This window comes from Culex quinquefasciatus, chromosome 2 (assembly GCF_015732765.1).
Source record: "Culex quinquefasciatus strain JHB chromosome 2, VPISU_Cqui_1.0_pri_paternal, whole genome shotgun sequence".
NCBI classification, from domain to species: domain Eukaryota; kingdom Metazoa; phylum Arthropoda; class Insecta; order Diptera; family Culicidae; genus Culex; species Culex quinquefasciatus.
In genome coordinates, this window is record NC_051862.1 from 144,244,875 (window position 1) to 144,263,503 (window position 18,629).

At 36.0% G+C, this 18,629-nt stretch overlaps 1 protein-coding gene across 4 annotated transcripts in view; it reads left to right on the plus strand.

The window, feature by feature from the left end:
- Positions 1 to 18,629, plus strand: part of LOC6044558 (multidrug resistance-associated protein 1) — a 55,911-nt gene that overhangs the window by 25,562 nt on the left and 11,720 nt on the right. The window contains exon 8 of one of the 4 annotated variants that reach the window (XM_038252801.1): positions 17,074 to 17,294. The exons of the other annotated variants lie outside the window; for them this stretch is intronic. Coding sequence (XP_038108729.1) covers positions 17,074 to 17,294 — 221 coding nt within the window. The remainder of the gene's footprint in view (positions 1 to 17,073; positions 17,295 to 18,629) is intronic. 4 annotated transcript variants of the gene reach the window in all.

An 18,629-nucleotide genomic window follows, 5' to 3' on the forward strand; every position in this document is an offset into this window, starting at 1 on the left:
TAGATTGAAAGTTTTAATTTTTAATTTTTTTACAATTTTTTTCAGACGTCAAAATTTCTTATTTTTTAATATGTTTTAACAGTACAAAATACCCACAACTTTTGAAAAAAGAAATGTCACCCAAAAAAATGTTTCCTTCAGTTTTTAAATGTAAAATCGAGTTTGCAATCTAAAAATACTTCATAATTTTTTTGATAAAATGCACCAATTTCGAGTTGGCCACTTAAAGTTTAATTTTCATTAAAAATATTTTCGTTGAAAACTTAAAAAAAATCTTAAAATTTTGTCTAAGAAACACTGAAAGATTGGACCTTCGGTTGCTGAAATACAGAAAAAAACAGGAAAATTGTAGTTTTCGAAGTTTTACCCTAACAGTTCCCTAATGCCTATTTCTCAGCCACTAATTTTCAATTTTAAAAATGAAATATTAGTGAAATATTCGGATCTCTTCGAATAACATATGTTGAGAATATTAAAATCAACACTAACATTTCAAAAGAGAGCAATTCCAGCTCAAATCAGGATTTTTTCTGGTACTTTTGTACCTGACCCTCTCCGATTTCAATGAAACTTTGTAGATGAGCAATTCTCTACGAAATCGGTATTTTTTCTTCAATTTTAATTTTTGTATTTTTTAATCCGGCTGAAACTTTTTTGGTGCCTTCGGTATGCCCAAAGAAGCCATTTTGCATCATTAGTTTGTCCATATAATTTTCCATACAAATTCGGCAGCTGTCCATACAAAAATGATGTATGAAAGTTGTAGGTATGGATACGGACTACACTGGAAAAATAATACGGTAAAGTTTTGATAACTTTATCACTAAAACTTGATTTACAAAAAACACTATTTTTATTTTTTTATTTTTTTTTTGTTAAGACATAAAATGCCAACTTTTCAGAAATTTCAGGTTGTGCAAAAATCACTGACCGAGTTATGAATTTTTAATCAATACTGATTTTTAAAAATCGAAATTTTGGTCGTAAAATTTTCAACTTCATTTTTCGATGTAAAATCAAATTTGCAATCAAAAGTACTTTACTAAAATTTTGATAAAGTGCACCGTTTTCAAGTTATAGCCATATTTAAGTGACTTTTTGAAAATAGTCGCAGTTTTCATTTTTAAATTAGTGCACATGTTTGCCCAGTTTTGAAAAAATATTTTTGAAAAGCTGAGAAAATTCTCTATATTTTGCTTATTCGGACTATGTTGATACGACCTTTAGTTGCTGAGATATTGCAATGCAAAGGTTTAAAAACAGGAAAATTGATGTTTTCTAAGTTTCACCCAAACAACCCACCATTTTCTATCGTCAATATCTCAGCAACTAATGGTCCGATTTTCAATGTAAATATATGAAACAATTGTGAAATTTTCCGATCTTTTCGAAAAAATATTTTGGAATTTTCAAATCAAGACAAACATTTTAAAAGGGCGTAATATTGAATGTTTGGCCTTTGTGAAATGTTAGTCTTGATTTGAAAATTCCAAAATATTTTTCGAAGAGATCGGAAAATTTCACAAATGTTTCATATATTAACATTGAAAATCGGACCATTAGTTGCTGAGATATTGACGATAGAAAATGGTGGGTTGTTTGGGTGAAACTTAGAAAACATCAATTTTCCTGTTTTTAAACCTTTGCATTGCAATATCTCAGCAACTAAAGGTCGTATCAACAAAGTCCAAATAAGCAAAATATAGAGAATTTTCTCAGCTTTTCAAAAATATTTTTTCAAAACTGGGCAAACATGTGCACTAATTTAAAAATGAAAACTGCGACTATTTTCAAAAAGTCACTTAAATATGGCTATAACTTGAAAACGGTGCACTTTATCAAAATTTCAGTAAAGTACTTTTTGATTGCAAATTTGATTTTACATCGAAAATGAAGTTGAAAAATTTTACGACCAAAATTTCGATTTTTGAAAAATCAGTATTGATTAAAAATTCATAACTCGGTCAGTGATTTTTGCACAACCTGAAATTTCTGAAAAGTTGGCATTTTATGCCTTCTAAAACATATCAAAAATAAAAAAATTAAAAATAGTGTTTTTGTAAATCAAGTTTTAGTGATAAAAGTTAAATAAAAAATCACCAAATTTTTTTACCGTGTATTATTTTTTCCAGTGTAGTCCGTATCCATACCTACAACTTTGCCGAAGACACCAAATCGATCAAAAATTCCTTCAAAAGATACAGATTTTTGAATTTTCATACATCATTTTTGTATGGACAGCTGCCGAATTTGTATGGAAAATTATATGGACAAACTAATGATGCAAAATGGCTTCTTTGGGCATACCGAAGGCACCAAAAAAGTTTCAGTCGGATTAAAAAATACAAAAAAAAATCGAATGACCGAAATCCTAGAGAACTGCTCAGATATGATATACTAGGCCTATGTAAACCATTTTTGTGTATATGGAGCCAATAGTACTCGAAAATAACATTTGAGAAGGGCGTAAAGTACTTAAATATGTTTGTATTTTGTAATTTAAAAATTACTGTATCTCGAAGCCGTTGCGTCGTATCAAAAAGTGGTCGAAGACAAACTTGTAGGAAATCGGACGGGCTTTCTGAAAAAATACACTGACACAAAAATACACGCCACTTCTATGAGATTTTTTTGATTTTTAAGTCTAAAACTTTAATTTAAAGGTGATGTCACGATTTTTTTTCTTTCAAAATTTTTGAGGAAATAACCTAAAATATAACCAAAGAACTGACGAAAAATGCAGGATGGTATGTCTCTTCTAAAAAAATACAAAAATCATTTACTAAAACTGTTTTTTTGAAAAGTGGTCTAAACGTCAAAATTTTTGTGAACCGGTAGTGGGAATCGATTCTCCAGACAATTTTACATAAAAGTCTCCGTATTGACCATTGTCCTTTGTCCTTGGGAAGATACAGCGGTTTTAAAAATGAAAATGTAAAAAAAACGTGATTTTTGGTGGTTTTTTGGCAATTTCTATATGACAGACTTAGTTTTTCAGTCTCGTAAATATTTTTACCGTAAAGCTCGTCCAATTTCCCATAAATTTGCCTTTGATAGCTTTTTGATTTATATCGTTTTATATTTATGTAATCAAATTTACTATCCTGGTTTCTACCACACTGAAAAAAATATTCTATTTTCAGTTATAAGCAATGTATTAAGCTTATATCTGTAAGCCCTTACATCCAATTGAAATGCTGTCAAAGGCAAACTTATGGGAAATTGAACGAGTTTTCCGGTAAAAATATTTACGAGACTGAAAAACCAAGTCTGTCATATGGAAATTGCCAAAAACCACCAAAAATCCCGTTTCTTCAACATTTTTATTTTTAAAACCGCTGTATCTTCCCAAGGATTGGACATAGGACAATGGTCAATATTGAGACTTTTATGTAAAATTGTCTGGAGAATCGATTCCCACTACCGGGTTTCAAACATTTTGACGTTTAGACCACTTTTCAAAAAAACAGTTTCAGTACTAAATGATTTTTGTATTTTTTTAGGAGAGACATACCATCCTGCATTTTTCGTCAGTCTTTTGGTTATATTTTAGGCTATTTCCTCAAAAATTTTGAACGATAAAAAATCGTGACATCACCTTTAAATTTATGTTTGAGACTTAAACATTAAAAAATCTCATAGATGTGGCGTGTATTTTTGTTTCAGTGTATTTTTTTCAGACGGCCCGTCCAATTTCCTACAAGATACAGTAATTTTTAAATTACAAAATACAAAAATATTTAAATACCTTACGCCCTTCTCGAATGTTATTTTCGAGTACTATTGGCTCCATATACACAAAAATGGCTTACATAGGCCTAGTATAACATATCTACAAAGTTTCATTGAAATCGGAGAGGGTCGGGTACAAAAGTACCAGAAAAATACCTGATTTATGCTGGAATTGCTCAAGAGCAAAACAATTTTTTTTATCAAAATCTGGAGTTTTCTAAAATGTCCAATAAACGAAATTATCATTTTTTTGCTTTTTTGTGTTTTTGATACTGCCTTGATTCTTGAGTCTATTAGACCTTAAAAAAAAACTCCAGGATTGTTGATTCCATGGCCTGGTATTTAAATTTGTATCTTATAAAATCCAACCAAAATAACATTAAAATCAAGGCTTCTGAAGATTCAGGGATGCATTTTTTTTACTTTGTGTTCTTCAGTAATCGAAAAAAAAACTAATCAAAATGCAGATGAAGTTTTGTCCGAAGATTTTGAGTCGCTCTTTCTTTTTTGAAGATATAGGGGAAATATACCCTTTCTAATCAAACACCTATCTTCGTCATATGGAGAGTTTGATGCTCGATTAAAGCTCCAAAAATACTATTTAGGCTGTAAACTTACCAGCAACAGCACCGCCTCGAGTAAGCACGCAAATGTATGCCACTTACTGGCCAAAAAGATCAAATTTAATGCACTTTTGATCATAATTTCTATTTTGCGAGACCATTTCTCATCATTTTGGTGGCACACACATCCACACGCAAGATCAGAGGTTAACTGCTTAACGAAAGTCGCCATCAATATCTTTTCACTTGCGCTAACGATTTCAAAGCGCTTAAGATATAAAATCGCTTCCAACTACCGGCAACATGTTCTTTTGACCGTTACTTAGTCACTCAATTGAAAAATAATCCCGAAACATGTAAATAATTAGCAAGCGCAATCAAAAAAAGAAACGCGCTATGTCTTTTGACGTTTCAATTTTGACCATCCATTCTAATCGAAGGCTGAAGAAAACCGAGCGAGAAGTGAAGGCAAATAAAGAACAAAGGGTGGCCACCAACACCACCAGCAGCGCTTGTGGTGTTGCCAGGAAACTGTCTCTATAAATGCTACTTTTCGTGAGTGTTCGCTCAAAATTTCATCAATTTTGGCAGCACGAAGAAGACCCCAAACGAGCGTTGGAAGAAAAAAAGAACTAAGCTGAAAATACAAAAATGGGCGTGGCCCAATGCACACGACTGATTAGAATGCGTTTTTGAAATATTTTTTTAAAATGCTTGTAAAAGGAATAGCATAACTTTCAATAGAAGTGAAAATTAACAGAAATGTTCACAAAAAGTTGATCTACTCGTTGGTGTACTTGGTTTTACTGAATTTCAAGGAACACTCCAGATTATCCAGCATCATTCAAACAAGACCGCTTATTAGGCTTAAAATGGGTTTATTTCCCCTACTTATTTTTTTTTTTTTGCAAGAAAAGTATGAATTGTATATCGTATAATTATATAATCCTTGGATTATGTTCGGAATCTCCATAGATTTTGGAGATTTTCTATAAAAAGTAACAGCTTACTACTGTTTAGTTTTGGTTTGACGTCCTTGCAAATTGTTTATGATAAGAATAATCATTTCGAGCTGGAAGTTGTTACAAACATTAATACTGTTTAAAAAGTTAAGTTTTTTTTTATTGCCAATGGGTATTTCTTAAATTATCTCGAACCATTTTAAATGATGACCAGACAAAATTACCTTACACACCCCACATGTGTTTCCGTCTGGCCATCGGAACGAAATCTTCTCTTTTTCGAATTGAACCGATTGTAGATAATTGTATGAAAATATTGTGATTGTTTCGTCGTGCTCGGAAGGTTCTGACCCTCAAAACTGACGAATTTTGATGGTGCTACTATATTGCAATGCCTTTGCATGCTGGTCTTTGTGTGATGCATGAAAATATCACAAACAAAAGTACAGAAACGTGTTCTCTGAGTCTGTTATAAATTCTTCTTATGAAATTTTATCCATTTGAGTTTTATTGAAACGGAGCCCTAAATGTTTACTGTTTGTTTGTTTGTGATGTTTAGGTCTCAAGTAATTGTTACAGGTGATTGTGATTGTGTGCATGTTTTTTTCATAATCCATACTACATTTGGTATCACCCTAACCATCCCCGCACTCATTCTCACTCACGCCTTCATCGGTGTCCATCGTGCTTCCGTTGAGAGCATACGTTCCTCGCTGTTGTAAATGTAGTCCCTTGTTGTGAAATCCATTAAAAAAAAACAGATCTATTTAGGGTAATCCTCTCTTCTTTTGTAAATATCTGTATACCATACCATATCTCTTCTTCCTTTCCGTGCGTAATTACGTCGCTGTGTGTTGGTGTGTTGTCTGTGTGATACAGTCGTGACCGTCTTGTTTACCACGCTGGCCCTGTACGTCGGTGCCCTGAGCGCGTCACGTATCCTGCATCACCGGCTGCTCCGGAACGTGCTCCGGGCACCGCTGACCACGTTCTTCGACATCACGCCGCTGGGCCGGGTGCTGAACCGGTTCAGCAAGGACGTGGACACCACCGACAACGAACTGCCGGCGGCGATCCGTGCCTGGAGCGCCTGCTTCTTCGGGGTATCGTCCAAACGTCTATTGTTTGTCCTATACTTTCTGTGTGTTTCTTTTTTTTTTTGACTGACTCATGGTGGTGCTGGGGACTAACTCAGACTTCTAGTAGACGTAGCAGACTTACGGTGGAGGATGACCCTTGTAATGCTTTCATCTTGGGGTTTCAAGTCTGAACGCACCAAAAATTGGTCCGAAGCGGAACAATTGGCTCAAATTGCAGAAGGGAACATGACTTCAATCATTTCAAAAATACCAATCCCGCATCCTTCCCGTAAAACTTTCCAGTTCTGTCCCTGTACTTTGCCGTGCTAGCCGTAGTGATGGGTGGCATTAAGGCGACGCTCGCTTTGCACCAGCGGCTGCTGGCCAATGTGCTCCGGCTGCCGATGGCGTTCTTCGACACGACCCCGAAGGGACGCATCGTGGCCCGCTTCGCGAACGACATTAACGCGCTCGACTACAGCATTCCGTTCAATATCAAACAGTTCATACCGGCTATCTTTAGGGTACGTTGTGTGGCAGAATTGGTTTGACTTTTCATTCTTTTGTTTTGTTGGATTTTTTTTTGTTTATATATTGTATGAGACGTGCCCCAGTATTGTAGAACGCCTCAAGCCTGCGAACTTCGTTGTGTATAGTTTTGTAGCCCTGTAAATCGAACTGAAAATGTTGTTCTGTACTGTGGAGTTGTAACCGTATCAAGTCCTTTTGAAGCCCGTGCTCATGTTATAAAGAGCGAGCGCGCCGGGTGTAATCTTAATCTTTCTGAAGCATTGTTGTAACGTTCCTAGTGTGTTACCGTTAAAAGTGCAGTTGCGTTAAGGAATTTCCCTTTTATGAAATCCTTCTAAAGCAGTGCACAGTGGGAAAAATCGAGACAAAAACGGACTTAATTGATGCCGGTCAATAAAAAACCAAGACTTTTCTTATGTAAAAATTTTCGAAAAATCGATTGGTGATGGAGACAATCCGCGGAAATTTGCGTAAGGCCCGTTTCAAGTCGATTTACCCTATTTTTTGCTGTTTTTATAAGTTTTAAATATGTTGCCTAAATGTTCAATACGGTGACATAACTTTTTCTTCTTCATCGAAATGATTTTCAGGTACATTTTACGAGTTTTCCCTATCATTAATCGATTGCTCGGAATTTTTCACGTCGGATAGAGCTATGTCAAAATATTGAACATTTCAGAAAAAAAATTAAAACTAATATTACCAACAAAACATAGGGTAAATCGACCTTAAACGGGCCTTACGCAAATTTCCGCGAATTCTCACCATCATCAATCGATTCCTTGGATTTTTTCACATAAGAACAGTCTTGGTTGAAAGTTCTAATTGTCCGGCATCAATTAAGTCCGTTTTTTCCGTCGATTTTTCCCACTGTGCAGTGGTTCTCGACCTTTTTCAATCCATTCCTTCCTTGGCTTATTTACAAGAACTTTATCCCCCCCCCTCTCTTTATTATAAGGGTAATTCTCCGCCAACTCACACAGCAGTTGCCCCGACCCCTCTTCGATTTGCGTGAAACTTTGTCCTAAGGGGTAACTTTTGTCCCTGATCACGAATCCGAGGTCCGTTTTTTTGATATCTCGTGACGGAGGGCGGTACGAACATGCGAAAAGAGGTGTTTTCAACAATTTGCAGCCTGAAACGGTGATGAGATAGAAATTTGGTGTCAAAGGGACTTTTATGTAAAATTAGACGCCCGATTTGATGGCGTACTCAGAATTCCGAAAAAACGTATTTTTCATCGAAAAAAACACTAAAATCGTTTTAAAAATTCTCCCGTTTTCCGTTACTGGACTGTAAAAATTTTTGGAACATGTCATTTTATGGGAAATTTAATGTTCTTTTCGAATCTTTATTGTCCTAGAAGGGTCATTTTTTCATTTAGAACAAAATTTTTCATTTTAAAATTTCGTGTTTTTTCTAACTTTGCAGGGTTGTTTTTTAGAGTGTAACAATGTTCTACAAAGTTGTAGAGCAGACAATTACAAAAAAAATGATATCTAGACATAAGGGGTTCGTTTATAAACATCACGAGTTATCGCGATTTTATGAAAAAAAGTTTTGAAAAAGTTGGTCGTCATCGATCATGGCCGTTCATGGTCACCCGCGACAGACACGGACGACGAAACAAAGAGAAACGCAAAAAGTAACTTTTTCAAAACTTTTTTTCGTAAAATCGCGATAACTCGTGATGTTTATAAGCAAACTCCTTATGTCTATATATCATTTTTTTTTGTAATTGTCTGCTCTATAACTTTGTAGAACATTGTTACACTCTAAAAAATAATCCTGCAAAGTTAGAAAAAACACGAAATTTTAAAATGAAAAATTTTGTTCTAGATGAAAAAATGACCCTTCTGGGTCAATGTAGATTCGAAAAGTACACTAAATTTCCCATGTTCATGTTACATGTTCCAAATTTTTTTTACAGTCGAGTAACGGAAAATGGGAGAATTTTTAAAACGTTTTTAGTGTTTTTTTCGATGAAAAATACGTTTTTTCGGAATTCTGAGTACGCCATCAAATCGGGCGTCTAATTTTACATAAAAGTCCCTTTGACACCAAATTTCTATCTCATCACCGTTTCAGGCTGCAAATTGTTGAAAAACACCTCTTTTTCGCATGTTCAAAAATGGAAGGGGTCGTACCGCCCCTCCGTCACGAGATATCAAAAAACGGACCTCGGATTCGTGATCAGGGACAAAAGTTACCCCTTAGGACAAAGTTTCACGCAAATCGAAGAGGGGTCAGGGCAACTTTTCCCGATTTCGTGTGAGTTGGTAGAGAATTACCCATATCGTATAATTATATAATCCTTGGATTATGTTTGAAATCTCCATAGATTTTGGAGATTTTCTATAAAAAGTTACAGCTTACTACTGTTTAGTTTTGGTTTGACGTCCTTGCAAATTGTTTATGATAAGAATAATCATTTCGAGCTGGAAGTTGTTACAAACATTAATACTGTTTAAAAAGTTAAGTTTTTTTTTGATTGCCAATGGGTATTTCTTAAATTATCTCGCACCATTTTAAATGATGACCAGACAAAATTACCTTACACACCCCACATGTGTTTCCGTCAGGCCATCGGAACGAAATCTTCTCTTTTTCGAATTGAACCGATTGTAGATAATTGTATAAAAATATTGTGATTGTTTCGTCGTGCTCGGAAGGTTCTGACCCTCAAAACTGACGAATTTTTATAGTGCTACTATATTGCAATGCCTTTGCATGCTGGTCTTTGTGTGATGCATGAAAATATCACAAACAAAAGTACAGAAACGTGTTCTCTGAGTCTGTTATAAATTCTTCTTGTGAAATTTTATCCATTTGAAAACAGAGTTTTATTGAAACGGAGCCCTAATTTTTTAATGTTTGTTTGTTTGTGATGTTTAGGTTTCAAGTAATTGTTACAGGTGATTGTGATTGTGTGCATGTTTTTTCATAATCCATACTACATTTGGTATCACCCTAACCATCCCCGCACTCATTCTCACTCACGCCTTCATCGGTGTCCATCGTGCTTCCGTTGAGAGCATACGTTCCTCGCTGTTGTAAATGTAGTCCCTTGTTGTGAAATCCATTAAAAAAAAACAGATCTATTTAGGGTAATCCTCTCTTCTTTTGTAAATATCTGTATACCATACCATATCTCTTCTTCCTTTCCGTGCGTAATTACGTCGCTGTGTGTTGGTGTGTTGTCTGTGTGATACAGTCGTGACCGTCTTGTTTACCACGCTGGCCCTGTACGTCGGTGCCCTGAGCGCGTCACGTATCCTGCATCACCGGCTGCTCCGGAACGTGCTCCGGGCACCGCTGACCACGTTCTTCGACATCACGCCGCTGGGCCGGGTGCTGAACCGGTTCAGCAAGGACGTGGACACCACCGACAACGAACTGCCGGCGGCGATCCGTGCCTGGAGCGCCTGCTTCTTCGGGGTATCGTCCAAACGTCTATTGTTTGTCCTATACTTTCTGTGTGTTTCTTTTTTTTTGGACTGACTCATGGTGGTGCTGGGGACTAACTCAGACTTCAAGTAGACGTAGTAGACTTACGGTGGAGGATGACCCGGCCTTGTAATGCTTTCATCTTGGGGTTTCAAGTCTGAACGCACCAAAAATTGGTCCGAAGCGGAACACTTGGCTCAAATTGCATAATGGAACATGACTTCAATCATTTCAAAAATACCAATCCCGCATCCTTCCCATAAAACTTTCCAGTTCTGTCCCTGTACTTTGCCGTGCTAGCCGTAGTGATGGGTGGCATTAAGGCGACGCTCGCTTTGCACCAGCGGCTGCTGGCCAATGTGCTCCGGCTGCCGATGGCGTTCTTCGACACGACCCCGAAGGGACGCATCGTGGCCCGCTTCGCGAACGACATTAACGCGCTCGACTACAGCATTCCGTTCAATATCAAACAGTTCATACCGGCTATCTTTAGGGTACGTTGTGTGGCAGAATTGGTTTGACTTTTCATTCTTTTGTTTTGTTGGATTTTTTTTTGTTTATATATTGTATGAGACGTGCCCCAGTATTGTAGAACGCCTCAAGCCTGCGAACTCCGTTGTGTATAGTTTAGTAGCCCTGTAAATCGAACTGAAAATGTTGTTCTGTACTGTGGAGTTGTAACCGTATCAAGTCCTTTTGAAGCCCGTGCTCATGTTATAAAGAGCGAGTCTATGCACGCGCCGGGTGTGCAAATCTCGCTTTGACTTAATCTTTCTGAAGCATTGTTTTAACGTTGCTAGTGTGTAACCGTTAAAAGTGCAGTTGCGTTAAGGAATTTCCCTTTTATGAAATCCTTCTAAAGCAGTGCACAGTGGGAAAAATCGAGACAAAAAACGGACTTAATTGATGCCGGTCAATCAGAACATTCAACCAAGACTTTTCTTATGTAAAAAAAATCTAGAAAAATCGATTGGTGATGGAGACAATCCGCGGAAATTTGCGTAAGGCCCGTTTCAAGTCGATCTACCCTATTTTTTGCTGTTTTTATGAGTTTTAAATATGTTGCCTAAATGTTCAATGCGGTGACATAACTTTTTCTTCTCCATCGAAATGATTTTCAGGTACACTTTACGAGTTTTCCCTATCATTAATCGATTGCTCGGATTTTTTCACGTCAAAAAGAGCTATGTCAAAATACTGAACATTTCAGAAAAAAAATTAAAACTAATATTACCAACAAAACATAGGGTACATCGACCTTAAACGGGCCTTACGCAAATTTCCGCGGATTCTCACCATCATCAATCGATTCCTTGGATTTTTTCACATAAGAACAGTCTTGGTTGAAAGTTCTAATTGCCCGGCATCAATCAAGTCCGTTTTTTGCCTCGATTTTTCCCACTGTGCAGTGGTTCTCGACCTTTTTCAGTCCATTCCTTCCTTGGCTTATTTACAAGAACTTTATCCCCCCCTCTCTTTATTATAAATTATTTGGTATTATTGTAAAAAAAAATTGTAACTTTTTCGACTTAAATGTTTGATACATTAATTTAATTAATTAATTTAATTAATTGAATTTTTCACAACAAAGCATTTTGAGCAACTCTCTACGAAATCGGCCGATTTCGACCATTTTTATTTTTTGTATTTTTTTATTTGACTTTGTGGGGGCCTTCCCTATGACCAAATAAGCTATTTTGTGTCATTGGTTCACCCATACAAGTCTCCATACAATTTTGGCTGCTGTCCATACAAAAATGGTATGTAAATATTCAAACAGCTGTAACTTTTGAGTGAATTTTCTGATCAATTTGGTGTCTTCGGCAAAGTTGTAGGTATTGTTGAGGACTGTTGAGAAAAAAATAGGTACACGGAAAAAAATTGCAGTTTGGTGGGTTATTTTGGTGAGATTAAGAAAACTTCAATTTTCGTGTTTCTTTTTCTTAAAGCGGCTCTATCTCAGCAACCCGAGGTCCAATCTCCAATTTTATAGCAAATTTTCTGAACTCAAAAAAATATATTTCTAGAAATGGTCACTCATGGTCACTATTTTTAAAAATTGGAAAACTGCCAATATTTCGCTAAAATCTAACTTTCGGTGGCTATATCTTGAAAACGGAGCCCTTTATCAAAAAATCGGTGAAGTACTTTTCGATTGCAAATTCAATTCTGCATCAAAAAAAAAAAAAAATGTCAAACTTGTTTTTACATGAAACTTCGATTTTTTCCAAAAATCACTGTTTTTTCAAAAATTCATAACTCGGCGGCAGATTTTTTGACCATGTTTCTCTATGGCTCAAAAGTTGCGGATTTTTGTCCCTCAAAACATATAAAAAATCTCGAAAATCAAAAAATACGTATTTTGGGAAATTGAGTTTTAGTGAAAAAAAGTTGATAAAAAAAATCTGCAAAATTGTTTTTCCGTGTACCTATTTTTTTCTCAAAAGTCCTCAACCTACAACTTTGCTTTTTTTCAGAAAATTCACTCAAAAGTTACAGCTGTTTGAATATTTAGATACCATTTTTGTATGGACAGCAGCCAAAATTGCATGGAGACTTGTATGGATGAACCAATGACACAAAATAGCTTATTTGGTCATAGGGAAGGCCCCCACAAAGTTTGAGCCAGATCAAAAAATACAAATAAAATCCATTTCGGGTTTTGGTAGAGAATTGCTCTTTTGTTTACACACGCAACGATTACAACGATACAAATATTTCAAGCATATTATCTGCTTTGATTTAATGGAATGCAAAAATCGTTAAAAATATTTGTTTAACTGTCCCTGTATGACGCAAATGCAAATACTCACAGCTTTATTTCCTGATCAGTTACAGACATGAATCTTGACGGATCATTTTTTTCAAGAAAAAGAAAGCTGTTAACATCTTTAATACTAAAAAAAAACTTTAATACTGAGTGAATATGAATTATCAGATATATGTTAAAAGCTGTTCTAAACTTTAAAAAATCAGAACAAAGAAAAAAAACAGCTCATGATCGAAACAATTCAAACACTCGAAAAATCTCTTATTCTTTAAATAGTTTTGAGAGCTGCTCATTTAGGATGAATTCAAAAACTCACATAAATTCTCCTTTAAAAAAGCTATTTATGAACTGCCAATGATTCAATCAAAGTCATAGAAATTGATTTAAGAAATTGATTTCGCATTTATTTCTAATCTAACCTAATCTAACCTATCGCAGCCAGTCTTTCGAGGGCATCCTGGAAAATGCCTTAGGTTGATTAAAGCCTAGCATCCAGCAATGCATTTCTTTGAAACATCACAAACGTTTAAGCGGCCAGGCCAACTGCGTAAAGTTAACCGCAAAGATGATTCGTTGGAGAGGATTGAGTTCGAGCACGAATGTACAAACAACAATACGTTTCTGAATCTACAGGGGAGGAAGAAACGTGGGGATCCCCCGCTCACGTTTCTGTTTTTTTATAGCAATGAATCATTGGGAGCACCATGCTAAGAAGTTATGGTGCTCCGGAACCCTCTTGGATGGGGCATCGTATTTTCACAAATGTCCTGGACAATATTGGCCATGGTTAAAGCGCCACAACTCGTTTGTTTTTTTTTCTCAGTTGCCCTTTTTTGAACATGGGACAATTATGCGTAGAACGGCAGTATATTTGTAGCCAACTTCAAAGATGATATCTACACCCAAAGGAAAAATATAGCTCAAAATCTGCAACAGTGGATTTGCTGCAGAAAATGTCATATTTTATAACATTTTTTGCAGCAAGCCCATAGACCCATAGACAAATGTTATTTCATTATTTTTACTAACTTTTAAGTTCTCGTAAATATGTCGTTTAGGATGATATTTTTGCATATTATTTCGATTTTAGAATTTAAAAAAATCTCAGTAAAATAAGGTTAGCAAATCGGGTCAAATCGGGTGATGAAAATTGTGGAAAATTTCACAAACTAAAACTTAAAAAAATGCTCAATAAATATTTTGTTTCTTGTGCTTTTACACGTTTTCAATAAATTTTCCTATTCAGAATTATTCTAAAATAGTAACATTCTTTGTATTATTTTAGAGTATCGTAAAATGCCAATGTTTTTTTTTTATTTGGCGTGCTGCAAAACTAGCCCTGATAGTCATATTTAGCATTTTTGGGCTCGCTTAAATAAATTTAGATTTTTTTTTGGAAAATCCGAAAATTCGACTGCATCTTTTTCTGAAAAAATAGTCAAAACTTATTTTTTTTACTAAAAATTTTATTGAATTAACCCAAACATGCTAAAATGATTCTAAACGCAGGGAAATGCATTCTAAATTGATTTCAGTTGCTTACACTTAAATTACCACTGCAAATTTGAAATACCGAAAAAAAATTTTTCGTCCCCGGATTTTTCGGGCCGTTTTAAAAGCTGGGGGTGATTAAAATTTTAAATAAAATTTGTACCAGGCTAATAATAAATAAAATAAGCTCAATATTTAATATTCTACACCCAAAACTGGGCAGCGCTAGTCTGAGAGAAGAATTGTCTCGAGACGATAATAGTGGTAGGGGGACTAGGGGTAATATGCACCCCCTAAGGAAAACTGTGATTTCTCAACCATTACTGCATTACTTTGGAAGAATTTTGTTCGATGCTCTAAAACAACTTTTATTCTTCGTCATCCATGTGAAAAAAAGTCTTGAAAAACCTCAAAATTGTTCGAAAATATCAAATTTCTAAAAACATTTTTGATTCATTTCAAACAACCATGCGGGGCAATATGCACCGCAACAATGGGGCAAAATGCACTACAACAACGGGGCAAAATGAACCACAACATGGGGCAAAATGCACCGGGTAAAAGCAGTTTTCACTAGTCACCACTAGATGACACCGCTGTTTTTACAAAGGAGCTTCACAGCGGTGCATTTTGCCCCGACCACGCTTTTTGCAGAAAATTTAATTAAAAATGATTTTTTATGTTTTTGGACTCATCTATCTACAGAATAATGAAGATTATGGCAAAAACTATATACCTCAACACTTAGAATATCAATAAAGGCTTTTTATATTGTCCAAAAATCATAATGAAGGTTCAATGAAAATTAGATGAAAACACAACATTTTAAAGTTTTGCAAATAACTTGAGCTGTTTATATACTGCGATGCTCAAATTTTTCCAGCATGGTTTAGGAATGTTAAGCTTCCAATTTCTATGATTTTTTCCCTGGAAAATTCTTCCGAATACCGAGAAAAGCAGGGAGTGCATTTTGCCCCGGGGGTGCATATTACCCCCTCTCCCCCTACCATGTACGGACACAGAGAACACAGCTCGAAATGGATGAAAGAATTATTCTCTCGAGGTTCATTTGCAAAAAACTAAAACTAAAAATCAAAAGTGTCGACTACGGGAATTGAACCAGAGACCTTTGACAGACTAATCCAATTACTTAACTGCCTCGGCCACCACAGCTTGGTGGCTAAGGAGTGGTCAGATGTCGATGTATGACACTTGTTGGAGATTTATTGTATCAATTAACGAATGAACTCATTTTTTTATGGTGGTGTGAGTTGGTAGCATTATTCTCTCGATTTTGGCGCTGAGCTCTCAATAAATGTTGAGGGAACGATTCTCTCGAATCGGAATTTTGGGTGTAAGATAATTTATCTCAATTTCATATAATCAATCTAGCCAATTTGGGTCTGGTTATGATTCTCCTGTGACCAATCATGGAGTTTTTGGGAATATTTCGGACTAAGCAACATGCATAAAAAAATTTCTGGTCATTTAATTGTTTTTAATATTGAAAATAATATATACCGTATCGACATATCGTAAATTGAAAAATGTGGGCTAATTAGGTGACATTGACTGACTCTTCTTATTTCTCAGTTTGATCAACAAGGTACCAACACTAACTTAGTTTGTATGGATTATTTTTATCAATTAGGATCGCGCAAGTTGTGGCGCTATAATCACGGCAAATAGTGTCCAGGGCCTTCGTAGAAATACAATGTCCCAACTCAGAGGGCCCGGAGTACCAAACCTTCTTAGCATGGTGCTCCCAACAAATACAACCAAATCTCGATTCGCAATACCAATCCACCCGACAGGTATTGCCCGGATCCTGCACGACCTTTCGCTGTTTTTGGGCTGCTGGGTGGCCGCGGTTGGGCTTCACGAAACCTTGCTGGGGGTCGTCCTCCATCTGCCGATTTCCTTTTTCGATACCACGCCAATCGGGCGACTACTGACGCGGTTCGGCCGGGACGTGGACGTTCTGGACAGTGCACTGCCTACGCTTTGTCTTGATTTGGTCAGGTGTTTCTTTCAGGTATTAGGTTCTTTATTTTTCAAAATTTACGCGGAAATCGGTTGCTGGAAGCTGGACCACTGGGCGTCTATATAATGTTTCGTGAAGTATCGTGCGTCTCCATAGAAATTTAAGTTATGATTTGGAATTGTTGTGGTTATTGGAAAAAGGGGGCTAGTGTTGTTTTTCAAACTTTTTAGGTTGTTATATTTAAGTGGATTGCTTAAAGGGATGACTAAATATTATTAAACGTTCCCGACTTCCTACGACAGACTTAAACATTTTCACATACCAACAACTGAACCAGAACAAATATCTCACATTTCGCATAAATTTGCTTGCTTCCCATCTGATTCTGATCCTCCAGCATCTTCTCACTATTTTCCTGTGCTTTCGGGACTCTTCCTCCATGTAACTCGTGCCACAAACCGTCCATCGGTCCATGGGTTCTCTTTCACGTGCTGCTGACTCCTTTTTTCCGCAGCCATCACCTCATTCTTCTGCGATCTTACGCCCCAGCTGGGCACCTGGCAGGCGGCGGTCAATCTACACATCTCATTGCTTGCGGCCGTGCTGCGGCTGCCGCTGACCTTTTACGATATCACTCCGACGGGTCGCATCCTGGCCCGCTTTTCGAAGGATATCGACGTGCTTGACAATACCTTGCCCATGACCGTCAGCGAGCTGGTTTACTGCTTTTACGAGGTACGACGGAGCGGACTGAGTTTTGTTTACTTCTCTTGCTTGCGCTCGTTGATATGTCGTCTCCCTGGTGTGTGGTTTCCTTTTCCTATTCCGCAAATCTATCTTCTAACTTTTGGAATCGCTGTGAACAGGCACTCTTGTATGATGATGGAACGTTTACAAGACTCATGCGTTTTTAGGGATTAGGAGATTACCATAATTGGGCAGTGTGATACACATTTTGAGCAGTTCTCTGGAAAACTTTGAAATGATAGTTCCATGGCCAAATTAATTAGACCCATATTTTTTGTTTGGTTATTATTAGGGTTAGTGAATTTTCACGATTTCGCGGACAGCGTGAAATTCGTGAAATTCGAAGATTTCCGTGAAATCCCGTGAAATTTATCAATTTTATCAAATCAATTCTTTGAAACCTTTGAAGACCTTTGAAGTAAATTTAAATAAATCACTCAAAGTAAAAACCATAATCTAAGAATCATCAAGTTTTCTCACGGAACATAACATCAATTATTTCATTGCAGATATTCTCGTACCGAAAATTCAAATTTTTACAATTTTTTTGCTTTTCAAACCAAACTTGTTAAAATTGATTGAACAAGTATACTGTGATAATTTTTTTAATGATTGCACTGTTTTTTAAGTTGAATTAACGTGAAGACTTCCATCATTGTCATGATTTTGCGTTCAAAGATATAAATTTTGCGTCGCTTTCAATGTTTTGACAAAATTCCTTCAACAAGTTGTTTAGAATAGTGCCCTACACATGCTGATTCCATTTGGTAACAATTATCCCATTCCTTGTAAAGTTATGGAAATCGTCATTAATCAATGATTGCTTACTAGGACGTCAATGACTGTGCCACAAAATTATATAAATTTTGAAGCACAATTGATTTAGATCAAAAATTCCTTCAGTGGCTTCAAGAAGGCAACAACCGGCACATGCTCATTCCTTTTGGTGCTGAAATTCGTTTAATTGAATTTAATACACAATTTTTTATAGTGATGATTAATTTTCTTTGAAAATGATCAACGGCTTCACCTTAATTTGTTTCTAGAAATCAATTAAAAGCAAAGATGCATGCATAAACAGTCTATTCCCTGAGAACGTACAAGCAATAAGTATATAAATGTGAAAAGAGAAAAATATTGAGCAATAGATAACTAATTAGTGTATCAGCTTTTCTATGGAAACTAACACTAATTTAGCAATATTTTCATTCGCTGTAATAACAATTTTACTACAATTTTATTTTAAAAGTATAATTTTAAAAGAAATTAGAAGATATTCAAGCTTTCTTTTATTCATGATAAAATTAATAGTATATTTTATCA